This window comes from Barbus barbus (assembly GCF_936440315.1).
Source record: "Barbus barbus genome assembly, chromosome: 26".
In the NCBI taxonomy this organism is placed as follows: domain Eukaryota; kingdom Metazoa; phylum Chordata; class Actinopteri; order Cypriniformes; family Cyprinidae; genus Barbus; species Barbus barbus.
The window spans coordinates 13,979,327-14,006,654 of NC_136754.1; the positions used below are offsets into that span (position 1 = coordinate 13,979,327).

Sequence of the window (27,328 nt, forward strand, 5' to 3'; positions counted from 1 at the left end):
TTAGGATTAAACAAGATTTTTCAAAGCACAATCAATAAAAGAAATTGTATGATTTTAAATTAAAACACAAAGCTCATGAAACATGCCCAATAAAAATCCAAACTAAATATTAACATCCTAATAACAGCCTGCTTAAATGTCAACTTTAACATTTAAAATTTAAAATAAATAAATAAGTTCAATTTATTAATTAACTGAAAAAGAGCAAACAAATTGGCCACTAGATGGTGCTGGACATCTGCACGAGTAAAACATGTTGCCTAGGCAGACTTTTGTCAGAAAGATGAGGGAAACAATTCATATTCAAAACTAAGTCGGTGAGTGATTGTGTCAAATCCAGTCCTTTACCCAATAATGTTGAATATAGAAATAGAATAATACAAAATATTACCGTTTAAAGGGATAGTTTACCCAAAAGTGAACATTCTCTCATCATTTACTCACCCAAGTTGTTCTAAGCCTGTACAAATTTCTTTCATCACAAACACACACAATAGATTTTTTTGAAGAATATGGGTAACTATATCTGTATTATTTATATTATATTACTATATTTACCTTATAGTTACTTTCTGTATGACCTAAGATGGACCAAATAAAAGCAAAAAAGAAAAGAAGAAGATGGAAGGCAATGGGGACCAACAAATGTTTGGTTATCCACATTCTTCAAAATCTCTTCTTTTGTGTTCAGCAGAACAAAGAAATTCATACAGGTTTGGAACAACTTGAGGGTAAGTGAAAAATGAAAGAATTTTTAATTTTGGGTGAACTACACTTATAATGCTCATCAAAACATTACTGGCAGTTGTCAACAGGCTATAATTGATCTTGATGCCATCTTTGTTTTATAGGTCATTTTTATCTGCACATTCCACAGAAACAAAACTTAACTGAAACACATTTATGGGGAATAATAAATCAGTAAGAGTAATTGTATAAAAGTGACTCAAAATAAAGTAAAATATATCAAAGAATATACAAATTTGAGTGTTTCTTGCTAAATAACATGGACAGCCATACAGGAACATGCAAGCAGTGTAGGTATTTAATGGAAACAAAGGAGCAAAATGCCAAACCACTGTCTTCAACAAATCACAAAAAAGGCAAATATTGCATCATAACAAAAACGTTGCCAAACCTGTGAGAACACAGAAATTTTTTTACTCAGCATGTTGTTGGAAAAGGCTTGATTTCCAAGAGGTTCAGTGGTTCAGTCTTACTATGAAGTTGACATGGGTTTGAGCAGTAACAGACTCTGTTCTCAGGCCGGAACTGAAGGGTCTATAACAGCCGAGACAAAAAGGGAAAAAAGAGGGCTTAAGCATCATGGTACATGGTACCCAATAACACATAAACAAATATGAATGAAACAGGAACATGCTGGGAAACTTTGGCGTCTACTTACATGAAAGCGCTATGTTGGTTTCCCCTGACAGCCACCTGTGTCAAAAGAAGGTTATAAAGGTCAGATCAAAGGTATGACCCCTGAGGGACACTCATTAAAAAGTAATGATGCCGGGCTGGCACCCATTATCACGTTCCAGTAGCGTTCTTGGTCCATTTTTATAGGGTGACAGTGGGCCTGCTGCCTGTCAGGGTCAGCGGTGTTTTTGTAATGCTTGTAACATCATAAAACCGCCAGCTCATTAGAGGCCACTGAGAAGCAATGTTGCATGTAATAACTGCTCGCTTTAACATTCCAGGGAGCTGTTTGGTCACTGCTGGACACTGTGGGTGGTATAGATCCTAACGTTCAGCAAATACTTGGAAATGACTTTTGTGTAGATCTCATCCTGTCACCACAGATGTTGCTAAATAAATCCCACACTGATTTTTTTCCTTGATCATCTTCAGTGAATTCAATCAAGTGAATGCTAAAAACAAAAACAAAACTCCAAACTACCATTCAAAAATTTAGGGTCATTAAGTTTTTTTTTTTAAAGAAATTAATACTTTTATTCAGCAAGGATGCATTAAATTGATTCAAATTTACAATAAAGACATTTATAATGCTATAAAAGATTTCTATTTCAAATAAATGCTAATGCTATTAATTCTAAATATTAATTTCTATTAATCAAAGATTCCTGAAAAAAAATGTAACATGATTTCCACAAAAATATTAATCAGCACAACTGCCTTCAACATTGATAATACAAAGAAACATTACCTGAGCACCAAATCAGCATATTAAAATGATTTGATCATGTAACGCTGTAAGTAATGGCTGCTGAAAATTCAGCTTTGCCATCCTATGAACAAATTACAAAATATATTTTAACTTAATATATTATTAATATATAATAAATGTATTAAAATAGAAAAGTTATTTAAACTGTAATATTTCACAATATTACTGTTGTTACAGAATTTTTGATCAGATTTAAAATAAATAAATAAAAAAATAAAACCCCAAACTTCTACTCCAAAGTAGTGTATATTTTTTCTGTACCTTTGGTAAAAAAAAAAAATAAATAAATAAATAAATAATTTTTCATTAAAAATGTTGTATGAATTATACCACATATTGTATATGCATGGTACTTTAAATCATAATAGATGTTACCCTTTGATTAGAGAGAAAGTTTTTCAAAAGTGCATTTTCAAATGTCAGAAATAGCTTTAATACTGAATTATGATTAATTTAAGCTCTAAAAGAAGGTTTTACAATAAGAATTCAAAAGGTATACAAATGCTGTTTTTGACCAGGTTCAAAACTGACATTTAAAAAAATTGCATAATTAATTGTTTTAAATTAATACACCAAATGTCCACATCCATAAAATTTACAGCATAGCAAAGTGTCCCTCTTGACCTTTCTGCATTCAGCTTTACCTAGAGCTCAACAAGTCGACAAAGGCTGCCCTCTAGTGGACCTTTATACAATTATAACCTTATGCAGCCTTGGGAAGTGCCTGTTCAGATTTAAAAGATATGCCTTCATATCTCACCAAGACTATTCCACTCACAATTGATGAGATGAGAGCGTTAAGAACACAAATCCTAGTAATAATAGGATTAACATCTTATGCAATAATAACACAATGATAATAAGTGATAATGTAAATTCAATCTTATTTTAAAACTAATTTCATCATAGTTTTGTTATTACACAGTTATTACATTAGCCAATTAGCATATCAGCAAATATAAACATATAATGCACTGTGACAGCCACAGGAAAAGGGCTAAATTGTTTAATCTGGAAGAAAGAAAACACACCCACTCACACACACAAAAAAGCTGTGATTCAGATGACTGCCGTGCGAGCGTTGCTCAAGGCAATGCTATGATGCCTCTGTGTCAGAGAGTGAACAATCACCTCTCACTCTCTGTGCAGTAATGTACAACATGACAGCCGAACGCCTCTCAACCCCGTCAAGCCTTTAGATCCGCGCACACCAGGGATAGAGTCATACTGTGCAGACAGGCACATCAACAGACCAGGCAACAGCAGGTGATTGGCTGCAGTCAGGATGGGGAACTATGAGGGAATACTTCATCCTCAGAGCTTCCTACTTCCTGCTCAGCCATCTGAGAGGCTTGTGCATTACAAGTAATTACGTACCAATGCCAAAAATGCACTCTGTGGCATGCTCTCAAAACAGATAAAGTTGATGTCAGTAATGAAAACTAGAAGAGAAGATTCCACATACTGTTAGGTCAAACATGATTAACTTCCTTTCTAAAAATGTATTATTGTTTCTTTCAGATAGTGTTTCTGTGTCTCTCTATTTAACGTTAAGTCTCACTTGTGGCCACATTTCTCACCTCTTCAAGTGCTGCTGTAACTTCATTTAGCTTTCTAAATAGATTTTTTTTTAAATCAATACAACAAAGATAAAATAAGTAAACTGAGCAAAAATTATCATAAAAATGTGTATATATGATGAGTTCCGATGCAAAAGCCTCTAAGTGGCATTGCCATTAAAGTGAAATTACTGAACTTACACAAGAGAGCCTGAGGAAAAAAAAGATCATTTTATTATCTATCTATCTATCTATCTACTAGTGCTGTCAAATGATTAATCGCGATTAATCCCATCCAAAATAAAAGTTTGTTTACATAATATATGTGTGCACTGTGTATATTTATTATGTTTATATATAAATACAAACACATGCATTTATATATTTAAGAACATTTTTTGTTTATATATTAAATGTTTATATATGATATAATTTATATGAATATAAATATATACACATGTAAATATTGTATATGAAGCAAAAATGTATCAGTTTCCACAAAATATTAAGCAGCACAACTGTTTTTAACACTAAAAATAACATTTTCTTGAGCAGCAAGTAAGCAAATTAGAATGATTTCTGAAGGATAATGGCACTATGACTGCTGAAAGCTCAGTATCTTCTTTCATTTCATCTTACTAAAACCCTAATATGTTATTAAACTACTACTAACCCAATACAAGTATACAACACACTGTACTTGTATTCCTCACAGCCTCGTTTTCATTTGTCAAAAATTATACATGGCACCTGCCCAGACTACTGCCTAATGTTAACAAACTGAACCTACAGTTTTACCAAATTAGATAAAGTAAGGTCGACGGAAGAGCATTTATATCCAGCGGCCATCCTGTACTTTTGATGACATCACTGGAACCATTTTAGAAGATACTTCAAACAATGAGAAATCGAAGATGTTTCCAAGGAGACAAACACCAAAGGCAGAAGAATGCAGTTGCTATCTTATGAAACTGCCTGCTCGTTTTATTTCAAACGTCTGCACCAGGACAGCGTGCCATTAAGCGCACTAACTTTCACAAAGGGTTTAAGCTGTTTCACAGTAAATTGCACTGATCGTATCAGCTTTCCAGGGTGAGTAGACGGGGCTGACAGTGAGTGGTGGAGCTGGGAGGGGAGCGGGGATTTGACCTACCTGAATGGGTCTTACTGACATCAGCAGGTTTTTCAGATGGACCCCAGCGGTTGATGAAGAAAGCCCTTCAACTGACACCAGGTCTGCAGCCTTGCCCATTCTCTCCCCCCTCTTCCTGCTCTACTGCTCGTCTGTTTGCCTGGCACCAAGTGGGCACTGCCCATCTGGCCCTCTCCGACTATACCTCGCCCCTGAACAACAACCTGCAGTGAGCGCCAGGCGCACGCCGAGACGACCAATTTAGTTTGCCCTTCTGGCGTCTGCTGATGTTTCAATATGGACGAGATGCCGCAATGTTTTTTGACTCGTATTGACTAACAAAAGAATAGACCTTTGTGAGGGTAGACGCCATATTTAAATTTTACACTAATGGAAACAAGGCTGTAAGGGACGGACATACAGTCTGGTCAATGGATCTTACAGACCTCAAGGTCTTTGCAAACTAAGTACAAAATTCTCGTCCAAAATTTTAAAACATTAAAAAATAAATACAACCTCAAGTTGTGTAAATCATGTTTACACACTGCCTCCGAAACTTTCATCATAAAAAAATCTGCAAAGTTTTTGCATCCGTATCAAGCATTTTGATAGGAAAGGATGACAAATACAAAAAACAAACAAATGAAAAAACGCATATGAAAATTTCTAACTCAGTGTGCAAGGACCATTAATCAGAGTATAATTCTGCGCAGATGAAAATATAGTAGGGAGATATACATTTACAATCTTTATAATAAGATACACTGAATAAAGTTCCTTGAACACATTTTCAAAACTTTTTTTTTTATATATATATATTTGTTAGCTGAACATTTGGTAACAGTATAATCCATGAACACACAATCCAAAAAAACCTTCAATGCCATCAAGTTAAATATGGCATCTATCCAGACCAAAGATGCAGTCACAGTTACCACTGCTCTGCAAAATTTATTTGGCGACAGTCATTTCAATAAGAATCCATGCAATCAGGAGTTTCGCATGAGAGTGAAAAAGTTCCCCAAACAGATTTCTCTCATGTTCAAGTTGATCATGAAAATTTGATGCATTGACCACCAGAATGTTGCTTGGTTTGACAGTGACTTGTGGGCCTCATAAATGGCTACACTACTGAAAAGTTACCTTTTTGTTGCCCATGAAATATCACTGAAATGTAGCTGATGTGAGGTTTAAACTCCCAGACATGCAATGAACAAGTTCCATAGGAACTACTGAACAGGAATATGGACAACAAGTTATAAGGATTAAAGAATTTAGCGGAGTATTCGCCCACATTCACAACATGATAAGGACAGAGACACAATTACCTCATCCTGGGGCTGGTTTGGGCCGGATCCCCTTCCCTGTTTGGGACAGTTTAACTTGAGACTGTGTTGCAGAAATGAAGGTGGTGATGAATCAGGCATTTTGAAGGTGACAATTCTGGGCTTCGCTTTAGTCACTGCGTTAGTCTCTTTGTTTATCTGTGGTGTGAGATCACAACTCACACTCTGTAGCAAAAAAACAAACAAACAGCAACAACAACAAAAACAGGAATGTTAAAAAAAGGAAAGGAACAGTTATATCTTAAGTCTTGATTCATTAGTATAGTATGGGAAAAAAAATACTATGGAAGTCAATGGCTTCCAGCAAGTGTTTGGTTCCAAATATCTTCTTTTGTGTTCAGGTTTGGAGCGATATGAGGGTAAGCAATTGTAGTCAAAATTTTCATTTTTGGGAAAACTATCCCTTTAAAATTAATCTTTTTCCCTCTTGTTAAGTTCTTTTCTATCCCCAATGGTGGCATGTAGGTCTAAGGATGGACTGGAGCTATCAGTGTATTTTTAGTCCACTTCCATGTGTCTTGCTGACCTTCCCATGCTGCATCTACCTTGCTGTTGTCCTGCCGAGAGTGTCCCACCTCCCACCTCAGAGCTTAATGAGCATAAACAAATCAGGAGTCCCCGTGACTCTCTCTGCTTCAAGTTCTGCACCTCTCTCGGCTGGCTGGGGCTCAATGTCACACCTGACCACTACACTGCTGTGAAAGCAGTGGGCATCCCCAGGCCTACAGTCAAAACAACTGGCCTACAGTGATGTACAACAATGGCACTCCCACAGACTATGTTATGATGTTAGACAACAGCACAACATTTCCTGCAGGAGAACAGACCTGAACATAATTGATTTTTCCCACATGGTCTATGAGACAGTCTGTGTTGTATGTATTAGGATTAGAGTTGTCAACAATGTGGTTATTTATTATTTAACACAAAACAAAAGCACAATACACATTCAAGTTTTCACTAGACCACAGTAAACTACTACTACTTCCAAACAACACCTACTGAGAGCAGCGGATGCAGAATGTGCCAAGAGCTGTTTACAATGGACACAGTAGAAAACAGATAAGAGTGCAACAGAAAGATCTTGAGAGCTGATCTGTTTTTAACTATTAACTTCAACTTCCAGTATAATATAATGTTTTTGAAGTTGTTTATTTGGGGGGTAAATCTTTGTTTCCTCTGCAAATATTGATACATGTGATTAATTGGATTACTTAATCAGCATCTCATGCAAATAAGTTGATTACAAAATGTACCTATTTGACATCCTTAATTAACACAATACCATTCTATAGTTTGCAGTCAGTCAGCAACATTATTTGTGCTTTTGAAAATCTAAAATAATTTTTTTCCTGTGATGGCAAATATTAATTTTCAGCAGCAATTACTCCAGTCTTCTGTGTCACATGATCCTTCAGAAATCATTCTAATATGCCTATTTGGAGCTGAAGAAGAAACATTTCTTATTATTATCTTATTATCAATGTTGAATAGTTGTGCTGCTTAATGTTTTTGTGGAAACTGTGGAATACATTTTTGAGCATTTATTTGAAACAGTAACATTTTGCAACATTATAAAATGTCTTTCAAATGATCAATTTAATGTCTCCTTGTTGAATAAAAGTAAAAAAAATATATATATTCTACTGAAACCAAAAGTAGTTTATGTGTTAAATGGTGTAGAGCTGCAACAGCTGCATATGAACCAAAGAAAAAACTTTTTGCCATAATATTTGTACCCGGTGTGAAGACATACAATTACAAATGCACACTTTCTAGTCAAAATCTTCACTTTACATTCATTTAGCTGCTTTGGGTGGGATGAATTAACCGATGAAACCACTTTTGTGTAAAGTCAAGGCATTTAGTAATTATCCAAGTATGAAGTTCCAATTTGATTTACTGCTCTGGATACACCTGTTTTGATGCATTAAGTGTGAATGTGTCTTTAGACTATAAACATGTCCCAAGGACATCCAAAATCAAAGCAGCACGATATTATGCAGTGAAACAGTGCTATCTGTATTCTGCTGCTCTCAGCACAGTGTAAAGTGATTAATCCCCCTCCATAGAAATCACAGCCCTCCATTACACCAATCACACACTAAGCAGTATTATCCCGGGGTGACAACACTTGACAAATTCCCCGCTCGCCCTCACTCCTGCTTTGTGTTCCCTGTTGGCACGCCTGCTATTATTCCTGATGAAAAATTAATTTCCCTTATCTGTGGCTAAGCTCTTCAATCCAAATCCGCCATACTAGCAACTCTCTATTTACAGGTATTAAGAGAACGTGCCCACACACACATACACATTCTTGCCTGCAAACACACACCAAAGATTAATTGCACGTCTTCAGGGGGTGACATCCAATTCTGAACACCTGAAAGATACTTGATACTTGAGAGAGGGAGAGAGATAACATTGTCAGCGCAGATGAGACTGACAGCGGAACAATGTCCCTAGGTAGCATCTTGCTGCTCTGTCTTTCAGCAGGCCCGCACCACTCTGTCAAATGCAACCTCATCGATTCGGCTGTCTGCAGACATTTCTCCGCAAAGACACCCGCCTACCACCACAACCTCTATTAAGACTGACACCCTGTTATCTTCATCGGCCTGCAAAGCTCGCGTGCCTCTCATCTCAGGACAGGTTATGGAGAGGAAAGAAGGGAGAGAAAGGGCGGCTACACAGGAAAGACAAGAGATGAAAGGAGAATGTTGTGTGATGTCACATGGGGAAGATGGAATTCATATATGGGGTAAATTATGGGCTTGTTTTGAAAGGAGAAGTCATAGAAAGGAAATCTTAGTCGTTCATTGTTCATGTTAGTTAACAGTATAGTAACTAATGTTAACAAACACAACTTGGGATTTTAATAATGCATTAGTAAATGCTGAAATTAACATTAACTAAGAACAATAAATGCTGTAGAAGTACTGTTCATTCTTAGTTCATGTTAACTAATGTAGTTAACGCAGCGTTTCCCAATCCCAGTTCTCGGGCCACCCCGCTCTGCATATTTTGCATGTCTCTCTTAGTTAACAAGCCTAATTCAGATAACCAGATCCCTACACCGTGTTCATTGCTTCCTAGGGGTGTAAGAAAATATCAATACACGTGAGTATCGCGATATTTTGTTTGGCGATACTGTATCGATTCTCCAAAACGGAATATCGATATTAAAAAAAAAAAAAAAAAATCATACAAGATGCATGGCAGTTGTTTCGTTTTGAGTTCATATCCCGACCGCTAGATATCAGTCTTCATCTCTGAACTTAAACAGTGACAAGAAATACTAGCATCAGGGCACTCTACTAATGTTAGCATTAATATAGTTCGCTGCCAGTCATGGAGGATGAAAGAATTGTTCCAGTTCTCGTTTCGGTGTACAAAGCTGAAGAGTGGCCCCATTTGGGCTTTTGTGGTAATGTCCGCCCCATCTAATCTTTTTATAAAATACATTTTTATACATACATTTACAGGCAGTCGTGGCCTAATGGATAGAGAGATGGATTTGTAACCTGAAGGTCGTGGGTTTGAGTCTCAGGTCTGGCAGGGATTGTAGGTGGGGAGTGAATAATCGACACTCTCTCCAGTGAGACCCTTGAGCAAGGCACCGAACCCCCAACTACTCCCCGGGCGCCGCAGCAATGCTCTGGGTGTATGTTCACTACTGTGTGTACACTTGGATGGGTTAAATGCAGAGCACAAATTCCGAGTATGGGTCACCATACTTGGCCACACACCACTTCCCTTTCCCTTTCCCTTCCCCTTTAACTAAAGAATATTTGCACTTGAATATTTCCCCCTTTACTCGTACAGCACAAAAAGTGGTTCAGTAATGTTGAATGTTATAGGGACTGATTATTGCTAATAATCCCAGTGTGTTCTGCAGTGTGTTGGTTAAACTATTTTTATTCTTTTTGCTAAGGTTTGCATATTGTGGTGTGTTCTTAATGACCGCTTTCCTAAAAAATATATATCCTATTCCTAAAATAAGAAATATCCCAATATATCGCCTTGCTTACAGTAAATGTATCGCAATATATCGTATCGCAACTCCTGTATCGTGATACGTATCATATCGCCAGATTCTTGCCAATACACAGCCCTATTGCTTCCTACTCTCTGAACTGGGGAAATCCATTCAAGTTTTTTTCACTTCGGAACATTAATTAATGGATTTGCGCTGCAGCCTGCTGCGTCTTCACACACAGACGGAGTGGACATAATACACCTCTGTAAATAAATAGGCTACAATTTAAATTCACGTCTCACACACTTTAATGCCCTTTGAAAGGAACATATAGGAATATCCGGCGATGTCCACTTCGCAGGGCACTTACGGTCGAATAGAACAAACGTCGTACGTGATACATACGAAATATGCGGAGCGGGGGGTGGGGGTGGGGGGTGCAAGGACTGGGATTGGGAAACGCTGAGTTAAATAATGTTAACTAATGAACCTTATTGTAAAGTGTTACCATTTAGTTACTATTGTGTCACTAGTGCAGAAACAAAACAATATTTAAAAATCGGTTCTGCACATCAGTTATGGGACACTTCAAAATAAACTGTTTTGTAACAGCTAATAATAAAGCAAATATCTGTAAATCTCAAATCATGTCACACCACGTGTGATTACTTTTTTGTTGGTAGACATTTTTACTAATTAATTCACCAATACAGCAGAACAGTACTTACAACTGGGCTGAGGTGTTTGACCACTCTAATTTTGGTGGGAACAGGCCCGTCAGAAGTTCTCGGCTCACACTTCTTCTTGCATCCTCGCCAGACTTCATCAATACTGTACTGTTGGTTCATCTGATCTGGGACTTGCTCCATTCCCTGTAACACCACCCTGTCTGTGCCCCTCTGATGAGACTGATTATGCTGCAGCTCTGCTGCACGGCCTGATGGATTCCCTCGTGTTGGTGGAGCTTGTTGCCATGGTGGCTGAAGTAGAGGTACTACAACCTGGTACTGGTGCTGCTGTGAAGGCAAGGGCTGGATTTCTGAATGGCGCTCCAGGACGAGACAGTGAGGGGGATTATGGATGGGCTGCTGGTGTGCAACCTTCCGAGGGCAAGAGCCCAAGACACACGGCTGTTTCTGTTGATTTTGGTTGTTGTTCCAGTGTCCGGTAGAACTATCAGTTTGGAAGCGCTCCTGCTGCAGATGCTTCTTGTTTGTGGCCCGTCTAGATCTCATCCGTTCCTTCTGTTTGATAACCTGCTCCCTCAGTCGCATCTGTTCCTGCAGCCTCTCCATGTAGAACGCCTCCTCTTCACACTGAGGATAACAAAACTGATAACAATTCAATGGTATAATCACAGCAAGCTTGGACATTTATTAGTATGTAATTTGTTTTATAATGAACACTTCATTAAAAAGTAAATCACTATAAGTTATTGTGTTCTATTATTGCTTAAGGCGCAGACATTCTGCTAAATAATTAAAGCTTTTTTTAAATACAAAAATCCTTGCTGATATCGGCAAATGTCTGCTGACTGAACATGACTGAAGGAGGAGAATGCAGATAGAAGCCGGACTGATTGATTTTCAGAGCTAGGCTTTGAAACAGCCCTGACAGTGGCTATTGATTTCCTCCTGACTGCATTGTTAGAGGTAATAATTGGTCTAACGAACAGCTTTCACACAGACTGCCTGACCTTGAGCATGGGGTGAAAGGCTCTATTACCACACACTTTCATATCAAAGTCCAGAGAAAATGAGAGAGAGCTGCAACAAAGCCTTCAAACGTATCGACCCAAAAACTGTGAAATGATGCTAAACAGTACAACACAGCTAACATAAAGGTTTTTAAATTAATAAAGTTGTGACGGTCACAGACATCATACTGACCTCTTTGTTGTTTGTCATGTTCAGCGGCTTTGCGGGAAGTTTTTGAGTAGCTAGAGGAGTTTGGGGCTGCACCTTGACCTTCTGACCCACATTTCTTCCCACCACCCCTGGCGCTGGTGGAGTTTTGGCAGATATGTTAGACTTGGCACTTGCTGGCTGCCTTGCAGCAATGGGTATCCCCCTGGCAACAGCCATTGGCTTGGCACTCTGCACCATCCTGGCAACAGCTCTTACCAGCACAGCAGGTTTCTGAGTGGGATGGAGGCTGTTATTAGAAATGGATACGTGCTGCAGTTGGTAATAAGAGATCAGCCATGCTAAGAGGCCACTGAGGCTTGTTGGATTAAAGAAAGTTATATAAAGTTACATTATTTTACATGTAGTGAAACACTGAGTGAAGAAATTTCTACCAAAAATTTGTTAAATTCCACCATTCCACAAATTTGAGGTCAGGATGCATAAAAATGATCAAAAGTGGCAGGAAAGACATCTAGAAAGATTTCAAATAAACAATGTTCTTTTGAACTTTCTATTAATCAAAAATATTCTGAAAAATGTCTCATGGATTCTACAAAGATACTAAGCAGTACAACTGTTTTCAACATTGATAATAATAAGAAATGTACCTTGAACACCAAATCAGCATATAAGAAAGATACAGTCTTCAATGTCACAAATGATCATGTGACATTGAAGACTGAAGTAATGGCTGCTAAAAATTTAGCTTTGCCATCACAGGAATAAATTAATTTACAAATAAAAAAAGTTATTTTAAATTATAATAATATATCACCATATTACTATTTTATGTATTTTTAATCAAATTGGTGATCATAAGAAAATTCTTTCAAAAACAAATTAAAAATAAAAGAAATCGTACTGACTTCAAACTTTTGAACAGTAGTGTAAATTGCAAGAAAAATCAAAAATAGTACTAATTTTCAAAATCTCAATTTACCAATCTTGATATTTCAGTCAGCTTTAAAAAAAGAAATCTCAATATGTCTAAACAAAAACTAAACTAAAAGGGTTGCAGCTTAACGAATGAAATTCCCTGCCACTCGTGGTGAAGGCAGATTGACTCTGTGATTTGCTCTGTGTTTGGTGATTTGGGCAATCAGGAGGGGGCCTGTAAAGAGTTAGCAGTCAGCGATTTTCTTTGATTGACAGGCAGAGGAAGAGTCTAAGTCAAAGGGCACTGTGCTTAATAAAGCAATTTGTGCTAGGAAAAGAACATATCACATGAACAAGGTCACCTCCACAACTAAATTGTGTATAAATGTGTAAATATAAATAAAAAAGATAAATAATACTCAGATTATATTAGAAGTGTGTGTACAGATCCATTTAAAAAAAAAAAAAAAAAAAAGAAAAAGCAAAATCTAATGACCTTGACGGTGAAATAATTCAGCTCAGCCTACTGAAACCAAAGTGGGAACAGAGTAATTGCCCAAAACTGCCTTTAAACACTAGAGGGCAGCGTAGCCTGTGGGTCCATCTGTCCACGAGAACAAACTGGCCTACTATAATTCATCCGATTACTACTATGAAGTGCATTGATGTATTTACGGTAGACATTAAATGTATTTACATGGTATTTTGTTTCTTCTATTTGTGTCAAAAACAGTTTTAAACTAATGTCCATATGTGCAACAGTGTAATAAGTAACAGCAATGTGAACCACTTGGCTACATGTTCAACAAATAAAATAACTCAAACAGGGCAAACTTGTTACTTAATCTGGCAAAGTACACTAAACCTAAAGATAAGGTAAGAGATGAAGAGTATTTATGAGAGCAAAATTCCTTGAGCATCAGAAGAGGTTAACAGCCTTCATAAGGCACACACTAACCAATCAAATCACAATGGACAGGAGTGGCCATTATGCTACGTCCTTGAATATTACCTGTGCCTGTGGTCCAGAGGGAGCAATAAAGGAGCAGCAAGACTGAGCTGATGGATGTTTCTGGAGAGGCTTTTGCCCACGGTGGGGAGTCCCAGGCTTTGACAGATCTGTGGGCCCCTGCAAAGCTAGACTGGGCCTCCAGGGGTCACTCTCATTTCCTGGAGGCTGAATGGAGCCCATGGGAGTAGGTCCAGCAAGGAGCGGATTAGTGTCCAAGACTGAAGCAGAGTGTTGTTGATCAAACATATGCTGTCCTGGGAACACTGGCTCTTTGAAGGAGGGGTGAAGCAAAGACAAAAAAAGAGGGGAAGTGAACATGCGGGTGCCATATTGCCATATTTCCGCTGATCTAATGTGACATCTCTACTTCTGTTTGCACCTTGGGTGTCTGACTGCATACAGCAGGTGCTGAGGATAGAGCAAAGGTCAAAAAGGCAAATGGCAATTTCTGGGTAAATCAAAACATTGTAAATTCATCTAATTCACACCAAAAGTCTCTTATACTCACCAAGAATGCATTTATTTGATCAAAAATGTATTTTGAAATACTACAAATTAAATCAGCTTTTTACAATTTTAATATATTTTGAAATGTAATTTATATGTGATAGCAAAGCAGAATATTCGGTCTTCAATTTCAGTCAATTTTCAGCATTCAAGCTCAAAAGAACAACTTATTTGAAATATAAATCTTACAAACGTCATTTTGTCACCTTTTATGTGTCCTTGCTAAATAAATAATATTAATTTATTAAAAAAAGAACCCCACACTTTTGAACAGTAGTGTATGTATTTAGAAGGTTACAAGATTCTAACTGTAGAGTAGCATAGTAACAGATGGTTCGGTTAGAAAAAAAAAAGGGCGTATGCATCTAAACATACACCTTCCGAGACCGGATGTGTCTGTAGCGTTGTTTGCTCAACCGTCTGGAGCACTGTATGCAGTTGGGATATGTGGTCTCACCAGGACTGCAGGAGGGTCCAGTGAGGGTCTCCTCTGGGGCAGGCTGTCCCCTGCAGGAGTGTGTGAGATGACGCCCAGAGGGTTGAGGAGAGAGACCCTCTTGCAACTCAGATCCACCCTAATCGAGATAAACACCAACAAATGAGCACCAAGGAAAAACACGTATTTCATTCAAATAAACAATACATGTAGAAAATGAATGCCATAGTAATACATCATCTTCTATAAAGTAGAAAATTATTCTGCAGTTTTTCATTTTATCACCTTTCAAAGCAAATTAACATGAGGGAAAATAAAGAATAAAATAAGGATTACTTTTTAAAATATAATATTTTAAAAATACAACAAATAAATTATATATATATATATATATATATATATATATATATATATATATATATATATATATATATATATATACTACTTTTCAAAAAACTTTGGTTCAGTAAGATACTTTAAAAAAAAAAAAAGATCAATTTATTCAGCAAGGATGCATTAAACTGATCAACTGTGGATGTAAAGACTTTTATAAAATGTTACAAAAGATTACAATTTAAAATAATGCTGTTCTTTTTAACTTTACATTCGTCAAATATTTTTTTTGAGCATCAAATCAGCATAGTAGAGGATTTCTAAAGATCACATGACACTGAAGACTGGGGTAATGGCTGCTGGATTCAGCGTTGCCATCACAGGAATAAACTACACACACACACACACACACATACATATATACATATACATATACATATATACATATACATACATATACATATACATACTGGTTCAATAAATATTTATATATATATAAAATTTCATTTTGAACATCATGATACGATGAATGTCCGCTTTTTCTCACATATCAGCAGAGATTTCAAGTGTTTCAAAGCGGAAACTTTGCTGGCACTCTGGCCATTATGATCACGCACATCTGCCATAATTGCACTGAGCTTTTCGCAGGGCGCACGATAACAATCCACTAATCCTTTCAAAGAAAAGCTAACCACCCCGATTTCACCTTTATCCTCTTAAATATCCATCTCGGTTCTCAAATAAGCCCTTTTTCACTGTACTTCACTTACGAGATGCCACACTTACCCCTGTTAATTACCCGATGCTATCGCTCCTAATCTACATTCTAAACCAGAATTGATTACTCCTTTTTTTTCCCTCCTCTCCTTGGCCTGTGTGTGAATGAGATTCAAGCCAAGTCATCCTAAACAGAAAGTTAATCAGTGGCTCTATGCAACAGACTGTGGTTCAGAAATAACTGGCCATTGTGCACTTAATCAGTTCTCCACTCAAAAGGTCAGTTCCAGCCCCCCAGTAGGATTTAATTAAAAGCACTACACAAAAGCAAAAGCCGTTTGTATGAATTTGATAACCAAGAATGCTCTTTCAATGGCTAATCCTGCATTTACAGAGAGAGAGAGATGGAGCAAGAGGGAGAGGGAGAGATAGAGGCTGTCGAAGCTCTCCAGGGTTGGAGCCAGGTGTGGATTGCACAGCATTCAATAACGGAGATGATTTAGAGGACAATGGGAGGATGTTTCATTAGAATCATGCTCTGCCTGTTGTCTTCCACTCTCAGTGTTAGAATTGCCATTGAAACTGCACCAACAGAGGGGGAAGACGGTCACGCCACTGGGCCTCTTTCCTGGAGGAGAGATGCTGTTGTGGAATCAGAAAGTCATAAGAGGGATGTTTATATTCAGCACACTCTAAATTAAAAACTGCTGTAGGGCTACTGCTGAAGAAGGTCAAATGAGGGCAAAATTATTCACTTAAAATTAATTTCTGAGTTGTCTACATAATTTATTGCGGGCTAGGTAACTTAAATCACCTAAACATTATAATATGATTAAAATCAAAATAGAGCTGAATAGAAAGTGCATAGTTTTCTAAAGTGCACCTCTATCAGTCAAATGACCTGGATTGTTTGTGATGCCTTTTTAACAAGACAGCAGTCTGATGTTTTCACAAAGAGCCATTTAAGCGACTTCTGACATCACGGAATTAAAAACTTGCGGGCAATCCACTGATCCATAGCAAAGAGCCTTTATCTGCCTCACTCACTATCAGAGCTGTCATTCAGCCAGTGCAAACAAACAGCAGCCAACCCATTCTCTGCCGCAATTAATGGAATTAATGAGATCTTTCACTGGAGGCAATTCATCCATTTCAATTCAATGGAATACTCAATGCAGTTGTAAAATGAAGTTTAAAATGATAGACAGGAATAATATTTAAACACCTTTCTTCACAGAAAATATTCCGTACACGCGCACACACACACACACATACATATACATATACATATATATATATATATATATACACACACACACCACAGATGGGACCCTGCATGCACGATTAGTGTGTGATTGTATGATAATGGTATGATAATCGTGATTAATCAGATGCCCACTGGCAAATGGAAGTTTCCGGGGGGCATTTTGTCACCTGCATTCTAAACGGCATCATACCAAGCCTTGGCTCGACGACACTGCTGATTGGCTTAGGCTGAGCTGCTCTCTGAAGTGCAGCACTCGATTGAGATTCACATTTGAGAGTGGAATAATACACATCACATCATGGGCTTCCAGAGCACATGAACATAACCGGCTTGGAAAACATTTTGTGAAGAACAGAGATGTATGCTTGGTCAAACGCCTGGACCTTGCAGCCAGAAACTGACAATTTTTTCCTTTTCTCAATGATCTGCCCGTGTAATCATGTCAAATGTGCACCTACAGATTTACGAAGGCATTTTGAAGGAGGCAACAACCAATTTTTGTGGAAAGTGGCGAGTTGATTGATTACTACAAAAAAGATTGAATGCCATCAGGTTAAACGATAAAGACTAATTTCTAGACCTCTAAAGTGTAAAGCAGAACTAATTTAAGGTAAAGATATTTAGGAATGATATTTCGATGTATTATAATGAATATGACTTCGATTGAATAGAAATGTTGATGCTGGGGCATATGTACCGAGCCCGTGACCTCACATCCTATTGAGCATTAAGTCCCCCTCCTCCCTAGAAATGAAATAAACATGTGCCTAAAGCCCATATCAAACCTTTCCAGTTGCACAAGGACTACTATCAATGTTTACAGATTCAACTCAAACAGTGTTTAGCCAGGGCACTCATGATTAATAGCAGTAGAAAACATATACACACAGCCGCGTCTATGAGCACACACACATACACACATACACACACACACTGAGCGAGCAGCTGCTACTCCCTTGGATGCTCAAGGGATCCACAGCAGGCCAGACCTGGCTTTGTGTAGACATCAAGGGCACTGCAATAGAAAGGATAACGCCTATTTGATACTTAATACTGTACAGACACCTTAACTTCCTTTAAAGACAGGAAATGGAACTATTACAATAAAAATAAATTAACTAATTTACGTATTTTTGAAATTCTATTATTCTTAACAACAACAACAAATAATAATAATTAAGTATTAAAAATACTACTAAATAATAATAATAATAAAGCAATTTACTAATTTAAATTTACTTTTAAATTATTATAGTTATTATTATTATTATTAAGATACAGCATTCATTGCATGTATTGATTGAATGAATGAATAAACATTTAATAAATAACATTTCTAAATAAATAAAAAAAAATTCTATAAATGTTAAAACGAAACATCTAAACAAAAATCTAAACCCACAGCAATATTTATCAACTCATTATTCCATTCAAAGCAATAACAGCTTGATGAAATGAAAGTAAATTTGCAAAGCCCTCAGGCAGAAAGTGGCTGCAGGCCTGAGTCTGACCTTGCCGAGAGAGGGCTCTTTTGGTTCTGGGAAGGTGCCGATTGGCTCGAAGTGTTGTGGGGGCTCAGAAGGAGAGAGAGCTAGGATGCGACTCAGGACTCTGGAGGGTTTGGTCTGTGGGTGGATCGTACTTGCCTGAGGGGTGCGACAAGAGCGAAAAGGCCACGTTTGATCACATCATCTAAAAGCAATATTTAATGATACTTTATACCTGTAACAATAGGGTGAGAACTATATGATGTTCTTCATTGAGAGATGACTTTATCAAATGTGATATAATTTGAATAAAGCCGGGTAATTCGGCTCTTTACTCCAACGACGCCAGCAGACAATGGGCCTGCCACTTGTGCTGCAGAGGGAGGAAGGAGGGGCTGTGATACCTCTCCTCCGCCTGTCTGTGTCTATTAATGCCATGATCACAGATTAGCGTGACTTCAGGATAGAAAGAGACAGGGGCTGAGGGGAACATGGGAAGAGAGACAGAAAGGTGAAGAAAGGGATAGACAAAGAGAGGGCACTAACACTTAAAACTGAACAATTTTGTGAGTAGCCGCTTCACTCATTTTTACAGTCAAATACAAATGTTTCAGAGGAGAACTGCGCAAAGAGAAAAAGCCAATAAAGTAAACAAAGAATATTAGAACGGCATATATTCATTTATATTAATTACACATTTTAGATTTATCTAATATTATTTTGTCATTCATTATATTATTTTACATTCCATACCTTTCCATTACTTAACATTTTATAAATCGAAGAGAAAAAAAAAGAATGTTTATTTGAAAACATTTTACATGAAAAAAATTTAGAGATAAACATTTAGCTGTCCATTTAACATGCTTGATGTTACAGCAATATTCATAATGCAGTCTCAAAAGGCAACCTTGTAAGATGCTATAACATCAAGACACTACAGAGGAGTTTATGTTAGAGCGAATGAAGACATCCGCAACTCCAGTCAGCTTCTTGCAGATGACATAATGCTAATGCGAAGCTATGCATAATTTACACTCACTCTACTCGCTCTCGACATGCTAAATGAGCAGTTTCAGCCAATCCTACACCAGCAACGCTTCATTCATCATAGAGTCAAGAGGAAGAGGGAGAGGTTTCTCTTCATCATCAATTAAATAATCAGAAGGAAGCGTTCACAAGAATACCGCAGCGCTATCAGGATGTACAACCGCTGTCTTTTGCATTAATTAAATATGGTTTTGGGCTTTACAGTAATCGTCCAGTGCAAAAGATGTTTTTACCACAAGAGAGATGCTAAATCCAAGGCAAAACACAAAGCTAATTTCGCATGATTGACTCAAAGTGGAAAACTGCCAAGTTATTTTGCATAATCCAAATATCAACACCAGTAGGAGGAGCAATAACCCTTGATAATTGAAATAATTTTGTAAAGCAAACTCACAGATCTCACATACTCACATGACAAAAGGACAAATCGTCCTGAAATCTACACTGCTCATACAGACACACATTCATGCAGTTCCTCATAAAAATCCACAATTACATGTAGATAGTAAAGTTAATACATGCTAATAGTTGGCGGGATAAGCATTTTATGTTCAATAAATTCATAAATTCCCACAGAGTGCTGGTCTGCTGGGGCTGGGGGTGTGTTGATTATGTTAGTATGGAGTGTCTATCAATCCCCCATACTCTTGTCTGTCTATTAACCCCAAGGTCTTTCATTCCAAAGCAGAAGATCCCTGTTTACCAAAGCAGCCCTGCTTCAATTCCCTTTGGTTCCACACTCCACTATTCTCATACAACCACAAAACACAAAGTGGAAATTATATAATATATCCTGAAGTGCTCTAGAATGCTCAACAGATCAGCTTGTTAATAGCTGCTGCTGTAAAATAAACTATGACAAAATTCTCTGTGGGAATTTATGAATTTATTGAACATAAAATGCTTATCCCGCCAACTATTAGCATGTATTAACTTTACTATCTACATGTAATTGTGGGTTTTTATGAGGAACTGCATGAATGCATGTCTGTATGAGCAGTGTAGATTTCAGGAAGATTTGTCCTTTTGTCATGTGAGTATGTGAGATCTGTGAGTTTGCTTTACAAAATTATTTCAATTATCAAGGGTTATTGCTCCTCCTACTGGTGTTGATATTTGGATTATGCAAAATAACTTGGCAGTTTTCCACTTTGAGTCAATCATGCGAAATTAGCTTTGTGTTTTGCCTTGGATTTAGCATCTCTCTTGTGGTAAAAACATCTTTTGCACTGGACGATTACTGTAAAGCCCAAAACTGCTGAAGAACTGAAGACCAGCACTAAAAACTTGAGCCAGTGTTGCACTAATGGTCAGTGATGGCGGTTGTGAAATCTATACATCAAGCATCATATCGAATCCTCCATTTTAACATGTCTACCTCTCAACAGGCTATGAATCAGCAATTATTTCCTTCACACTATGTGTCACAATCAATTTCACTGCTCTGCGTAACAGAATGGTTTCGGGTGACATCTCCAATCAGTAGGTAGGGAGCACATCCTTTCAATGGAAATAGGATGCCGAACAGGGTCATAACTTCTGACAAAATGCAAATTACATTTGTAACATAAACTGAAATGTCAATTGAGCTTTGCTAAGGCTGCTCCTTAGGTTTTTATACTTGGAAATTTATAATGCATGGTGTGCGCTGAATCAAGAGTTGAATGGTGTGAGCAAAATTGTGTTTTCGGAGCCGTTTCATTTTCTGTTTCCTACACTTGAAAGTAGTCAAGGCTATTTTCTTTTCATCACTTCCCAAATTAGAACATTATGAGTTTTGTACAGTTTTGGCCAACAAAGCACTCTAACAGAAAAAAAAAATACTATTTAAGTCCTGAACATTTGTATGTATGTATGTACATCAGTAAACGACATGATTTTCCTATGGATTAGCTTCCTGTGTAAAGCTACAGTAGCACATGACCAAGCATTAAAAAAAACTGCTGAATAGGCTCCAGAGCTGTTGCATATCAAAACTGATGTGACCAGAGTGCCAATGGGAATCCCAGCCCCCACAAACACCACCCCTTCTAGAATTTAAAAATAAATAACTGGAAAAAGCCCTCTGTCCCTCATGTGTCTCTACTCCTGATACAAACAATGCGACTCAGTGCCACAAGCAGAGGCTAATACTCTGAGCACAGAGATGTAAACCTAACAGCAGACACCATCTGTACTGCAGGTGTATGATTGTGTTTACAGTCTAGAGTAACAGACTCTTGCCATCAAATAGAGAGGTAGGATGAAGGTGGCAGACAAATCTAATTACCTGCAATTGATTATATCAGCATCTATTTAAACTGAATGGTGAGACTGGCAGATAAGAACCTGGATATTAAGTTCCAATTCTCAATACCAATTCATATCTCAAATGTAGTGTTCAGAAAATTTATATTATTTGAATATATTGTTTTCTATCTTAATATATTTTAGTATTTAATTTCTTTCCTTCTGCAAAGCTGAATTTTCAGAGCCATTACCAGTCTTTAGTGTAACATAACCCTTCAGAAATCCTTCATATGCTTATTTTAAAGAAACATTTATTATTATCAATATTAAAACAGTTGTGCTGCTAAATATTTTTGTGGAAACCACGTTACATTTTTTCAGGATTCTCTGATGAATAGAAAGGTTTAATAGGGCAGCATTTATTTGAAAGTCTTTTGATCCATTTAAAGGGCCATTTTGGTGCCAGGTTGACGCAGAGGAGAATAATTGTTAAATAAAGTTGTTATTTTTATTTTCTTTGCACATAAAAAGTATTCTCATAGATTCATAAATTACGGTTGAACCACTGATGTCACATGAACCATTTTAACAATGTCCTTCCTTACTACATTTCTGTGCCTTTATCATGGTAGTACCCTTGCTGTCTATGGAGGGTCAGAAAGCTCTCAGATTTTGTCAAAAGTATATTAATTTGGGTTCCGAAGAGGGTTTTATGGGTTTGGAACGACATGAGGGTGAGTTAATGACAGAATTATCATTTTTGTGTGAACTATCCCTTTAATGCATCCTTGCTAAATAAATCATAAACTTCTTTAAAAATAATTTTAAAAATCTTACTGGCCCCAAATTTTGGAACAGTAGTGTATACAGTACATACAGTATTTTTATTCTCAGCAAATTATCAACTTTAGAAACATTAGGCCTATGTATAATAAATGCACCTCCTCTTCCAAAACACCAAGACAACACAATACCTCTCTTGACTCCTGCCTCGGTAAACTGGACACCACTTTAATACCATCCTTAACATCCATCTTTATGTCGGCCTTCTGATGGTCACTGTAGTCAGCAACTTCCTGCTAAATACACATTGCAGCATTTCATAACAGGCTTTATTGATCCATCATCTAAACATCTAATCAGCTGACATTTAGATAAAGATGTCCCTTTATCTGATTACCATATTCAATAGCATTGAGTATTGAATTATTCAGTCTGGATTATCCAGTGACAGCTTATTTGACCCCAGTTTGTATTGCTCTCAATCACTTATGAAAAGGCTGTGTCTCTATCTAACAACGAAAGACCAGCCTTTATTCAGCAATGTCTTAGACGTCCTTGAAATAATGATACATTGACTTCACAACACATATCACACCATTATTAGGGATAATCTCTTTCTCTAGTGGACAGGAAAACAAGAGAGGAGCATCAGTTATGTCCTCCATATTTAAGTCACAGAGATATCTTTTAAAGGGTCAATAATCTTTTCACCTACACAGGCGTTATCAGATTTGGTTTACGCTTTGATAGAAGCCTATGCATTATCTGAGGCTGATAATTGGCGGGGAGTCTCTCCTACAACACAAAGAGTTCTTTTCCGCAGGGATGCGGGCCTCAAGGTCAGAGCTCAATTCTGCCATGGAGACAACAGGGGGGCATTACCTTCCACCAAACAAGCTGTCAGCACTAACTTTGTCAGGGCACAGACAAATAAACTGCTAGAGAGTGATAATAGATCTAATTTCACCTCCCTGTCACTCCCTCCCTCAAGGGAGCCAATTCCAAAGCACTGAAAGCTTAAGCGGAAAAAAAAAAAAAATCAAACGACAAAACCAATGCTATCTAAAGAGATAAAGGGGTAACTCACTTGAAATTCATCTCCAGAAGGAGCATTGATTTCGATGTCTAAAACTTCACCAGGGTCCACCTCCACCTCTTCTTTAGGACATCTGGCCTGGTCTTCAGCAAGGTGTGGAGTTTCACCAACAAGGTAAGGCTTTGCAATCGCCTGCAGTTTTGGTTTAGGAATGCTTTCATTGTGACATCTGAAACGAAACACAACCTGTCAAACGCAAATATAATTGTGTTCAAAACAGCCACAATCAAGGAACCAACTGATATCTACCCATTTTAAAGTAGTATAAATATTAGTGGCCATGTCAGAACATCAGTATTCTCCAAGCAGAGCTACGTAATTCTTGTTTGGAAATTTGCCAGACGGAAAAAGAGCAAGATAAGGGCATTTTGAAACAACATTCCCATTATGTGCAATGTGCTTCAGCGGTGATTGCTCTAAGCAGAGCTTACCTGAAACAAAGGCTCTGGGGAGCATCAAAAATCAACCTTTATCTAACAGTTCACCTATAGATCAGGCTGCTACAGAAAGAGGAAAAGTTCAGCCTACCTCATAGTTTCGTTCTCATCATCGCTACGCAAAAGGTCATCGTTCAGCTCTTCATCTGTTGTGTCCAATAGATCCTGAGAAATACACCTTCAATTTAAGCTCTTTTCAACCAACACTTTAACGAGTCATTCATTAGAGAGCTGATTTTTGCTGATAGTCCTTAAACACAGATTCACGTGAACCAATCCACCTTCTACACTAATGTATATTTCATTATATTGGTTTACCAGTCAATATTGCTGTAATATTTTACATCTATAAATATTAAAGACTTTATTGTCAGACTGCAGTTGCCTGATTCAAATAACCCGAAATATATGCTTATTGGTATTTTTAAATAAATCAGTCGTACATCTTTTGAATAGTATGCTCAGCTCTTAAATAATCTAAAGGATATTTGTAAAGCCTAGCAAAAAAGATAAAGAGATTCAGCTACCAAAAAGTACAAAATAAATATTGATGCACTGGTAAATCTTCTGCTTTCAATGATGAGCTAGAGCTCTGACAATTTAGCTAGTCTTCTCAGTTATTAAAGCAAAGTGAAGACTGTATAGTTCCTCTCATGTAAAATCTGGTCAATCCTCAAGAGATCTCAAACCTGTCACAGTTAAGGCTATTTCTAGTAGTAAGGTCCTTTTATCTGCAGAACACCTTGTATTTGTGCCGTAGGACACATTTAGCAGATAATATACCATTAACTGCAAAAAATAGGACAGCTGGCCCTGTGAAGAAACCACCTGTCACAATCCTGAGGCAGAATGTGACACCATCACCTGAGACCTGGCATCTTAACAGACATTTACTGCTGTTTATCAGCATATCATACTGTGCACAGAGAATGCAATCACTTCACATGATCTTCAAGACAAGATTCAGAGATCTAGGTGCAAGACAGCAGACAAAAATCTATTCAAATATATATGCACTGTTCTGATATACTCACTTGTTTGGATGTCAGCCAGTCATCCACCAGGACGTCTTCCTCTGAATCACTTTATAAAGGAAAGAACAAGACCACCTACTCCTTTAGTACTAATTTTCATATTCACAAAAAGAAAATAACTTTACTTAAAAAGCACAATTAAACAACGTGAAAGTTATATAGAGATCAAATGTGTGCATGCATAACCAAAATACATATTTATATAGCCTCATAAAGGCCTTATATAACTACCTTTATTTAGTTACTGTGTACCTCATACGTCTATGCAGAAAATACAATTAATAGATGGAAATACAGGATTAATATTTATTTCTGGATAGTTATTATATTATTTTTTTTTACAGTTTAAATAACATAAGTCTATTAGGGAAGACCCCGTTAACCCAGAATAAGTTCAGAGCAGGATTACCTGTTCATATCTTGACATTGATACTTTCCTCTGAAAAACCTCTCTCTGCCAGGCTTGTCATAAACCTCATTGTTCTCTGTGAACAGAATAAATCACGTTTTGTTTGTTTTTATATTATATTGTGTGGTAAAATTAAGGTGATTGCAGCATTTAGTGCACACCAAGAGTTGCTGTAATTATTATTAGTTCATTATTTAAATGTACCAGATCAAGCAGTGCCGCAATACTAATAATGCCTTTCAACATAAATAATTCTGTCAATTTCAGAAAGAAATAAGAAACAATTGCTTAAGAAACATAAACTTGCGCTGCAATATTTTTGGCACCAGTAAAATGCTAATGTTACATGAATCACACGATTCACAACAGCTTTTTCGCTGCGCATGCGCAGTACACTGTGAAAGGAGAGCTTTCTTGTGCAGATCGTTCCGGTTAATGGAGAAATACAGGTTTTATGCGTTATCTTAGATATAGGTCAAGTGTCTCCAAACTGTTCGGTTTTTCACAGGCAATGTGTTGAAATAACGAGATAAACACAAATAACGCAGAAAACATGAAATTAACTTCAAGGAAGTGCAACGTTCAGCACTCACGTGATTTCGGAGCAACGTGTGCCACCTGCTCGGGAAAAAAAAAAAAAAAATGTAATAAATTTACAAAAAAAAAAAAAAAACACTTGCACGGTAATAATGTAATGTAGAACAATTTGCCCACCTTCAATATTTTCCATTATACACGATACGCAGCCTATGTGAAAAGTTACGAAAAAGTGAGTTATGCAAGGGATTGTGGGTAATAAAAAATTACCCACAATAAAATTCAGTTTTTGAAAATACACTTGCATATATTTGAGATTCGTTTTCACGATTCCTTAACGCGCTCTAAAATCTTTAATTTTAAATCCATATATATATATATATATATATATATATATATATATATATATATATATATATATATATATATATATATATATATATATATATATATATAATTTGTTTATAGCATAGCAGTTTTCATAACACAAAATAAGAGGGATAAATGTTTAATGTTTTAAAAATGTTTAAAAATTATTTATTTTACATACGATTAATTGAAGTCATGGCTCAAAATGAATCTATTTTGTTGAACACTTGTTTTTGTCAAAGTTAAGCACTGTTTTCAATTATATATCAATTAGAGTGTTTATTTCAATTAGACTGCATTTGCTGCTGCCACCCTAATTGTGTTTGTTTGTGGCGTCTACACAAAGCATACTGTATTCAGATTTGATCAGTTTATAAAAATACCAGATCTGGTGATTAATTTACGACTTCCACGTGTTCTAATACAGGTAAACCGAACCCTCATTTTAGTTTAGCCTGAGAGTAGTTCTGTTATAGTTTGCAGAAAACAAAAATAAAGAATGTTTTATAAATTAATGAATTTATTTTATTGGAAAATGATAACTCATATTAGCGCGTATGCAACAGATGATTCCTACCAATGCTTGATTGTCACGTGGCTGGAATGATTCCCATTATCTGGTCGAGTGGTGGAAC

The 27,328-nt window shown here is 37.0% G+C and overlaps 1 protein-coding gene across 1 annotated transcript; it reads right to left on the reverse strand.

Moving 5' to 3' along the window:
- Positions 1–830: 830 nt before the first annotated feature.
- rbm33b (RNA binding motif protein 33b) lies at positions 831–26,399 on the reverse strand. Its single transcript, XM_079378809.1, has 13 exons — positions 26,381–26,399; positions 25,788–25,863; positions 25,379–25,427; positions 24,436–24,509; positions 23,899–24,076; positions 23,003–23,104; positions 14,967–15,084; positions 14,003–14,271; positions 12,097–12,345; positions 10,936–11,523; positions 6,211–6,393; positions 1,406–1,440; positions 831–1,281 (listed from the first exon to the last, which is right to left on the reverse strand). The coding sequence occupies exons 2-13, from the start codon at positions 25,793–25,795 to the stop codon at positions 1,203–1,205; spliced, it is 1,932 nt and encodes a 643-aa protein (XP_079234935.1). The 5' UTR covers positions 25,796–25,863; positions 26,381–26,399; the 3' UTR covers positions 831–1,202.
- Between the last annotated feature and the right edge of the window lie 929 nt (positions 26,400–27,328).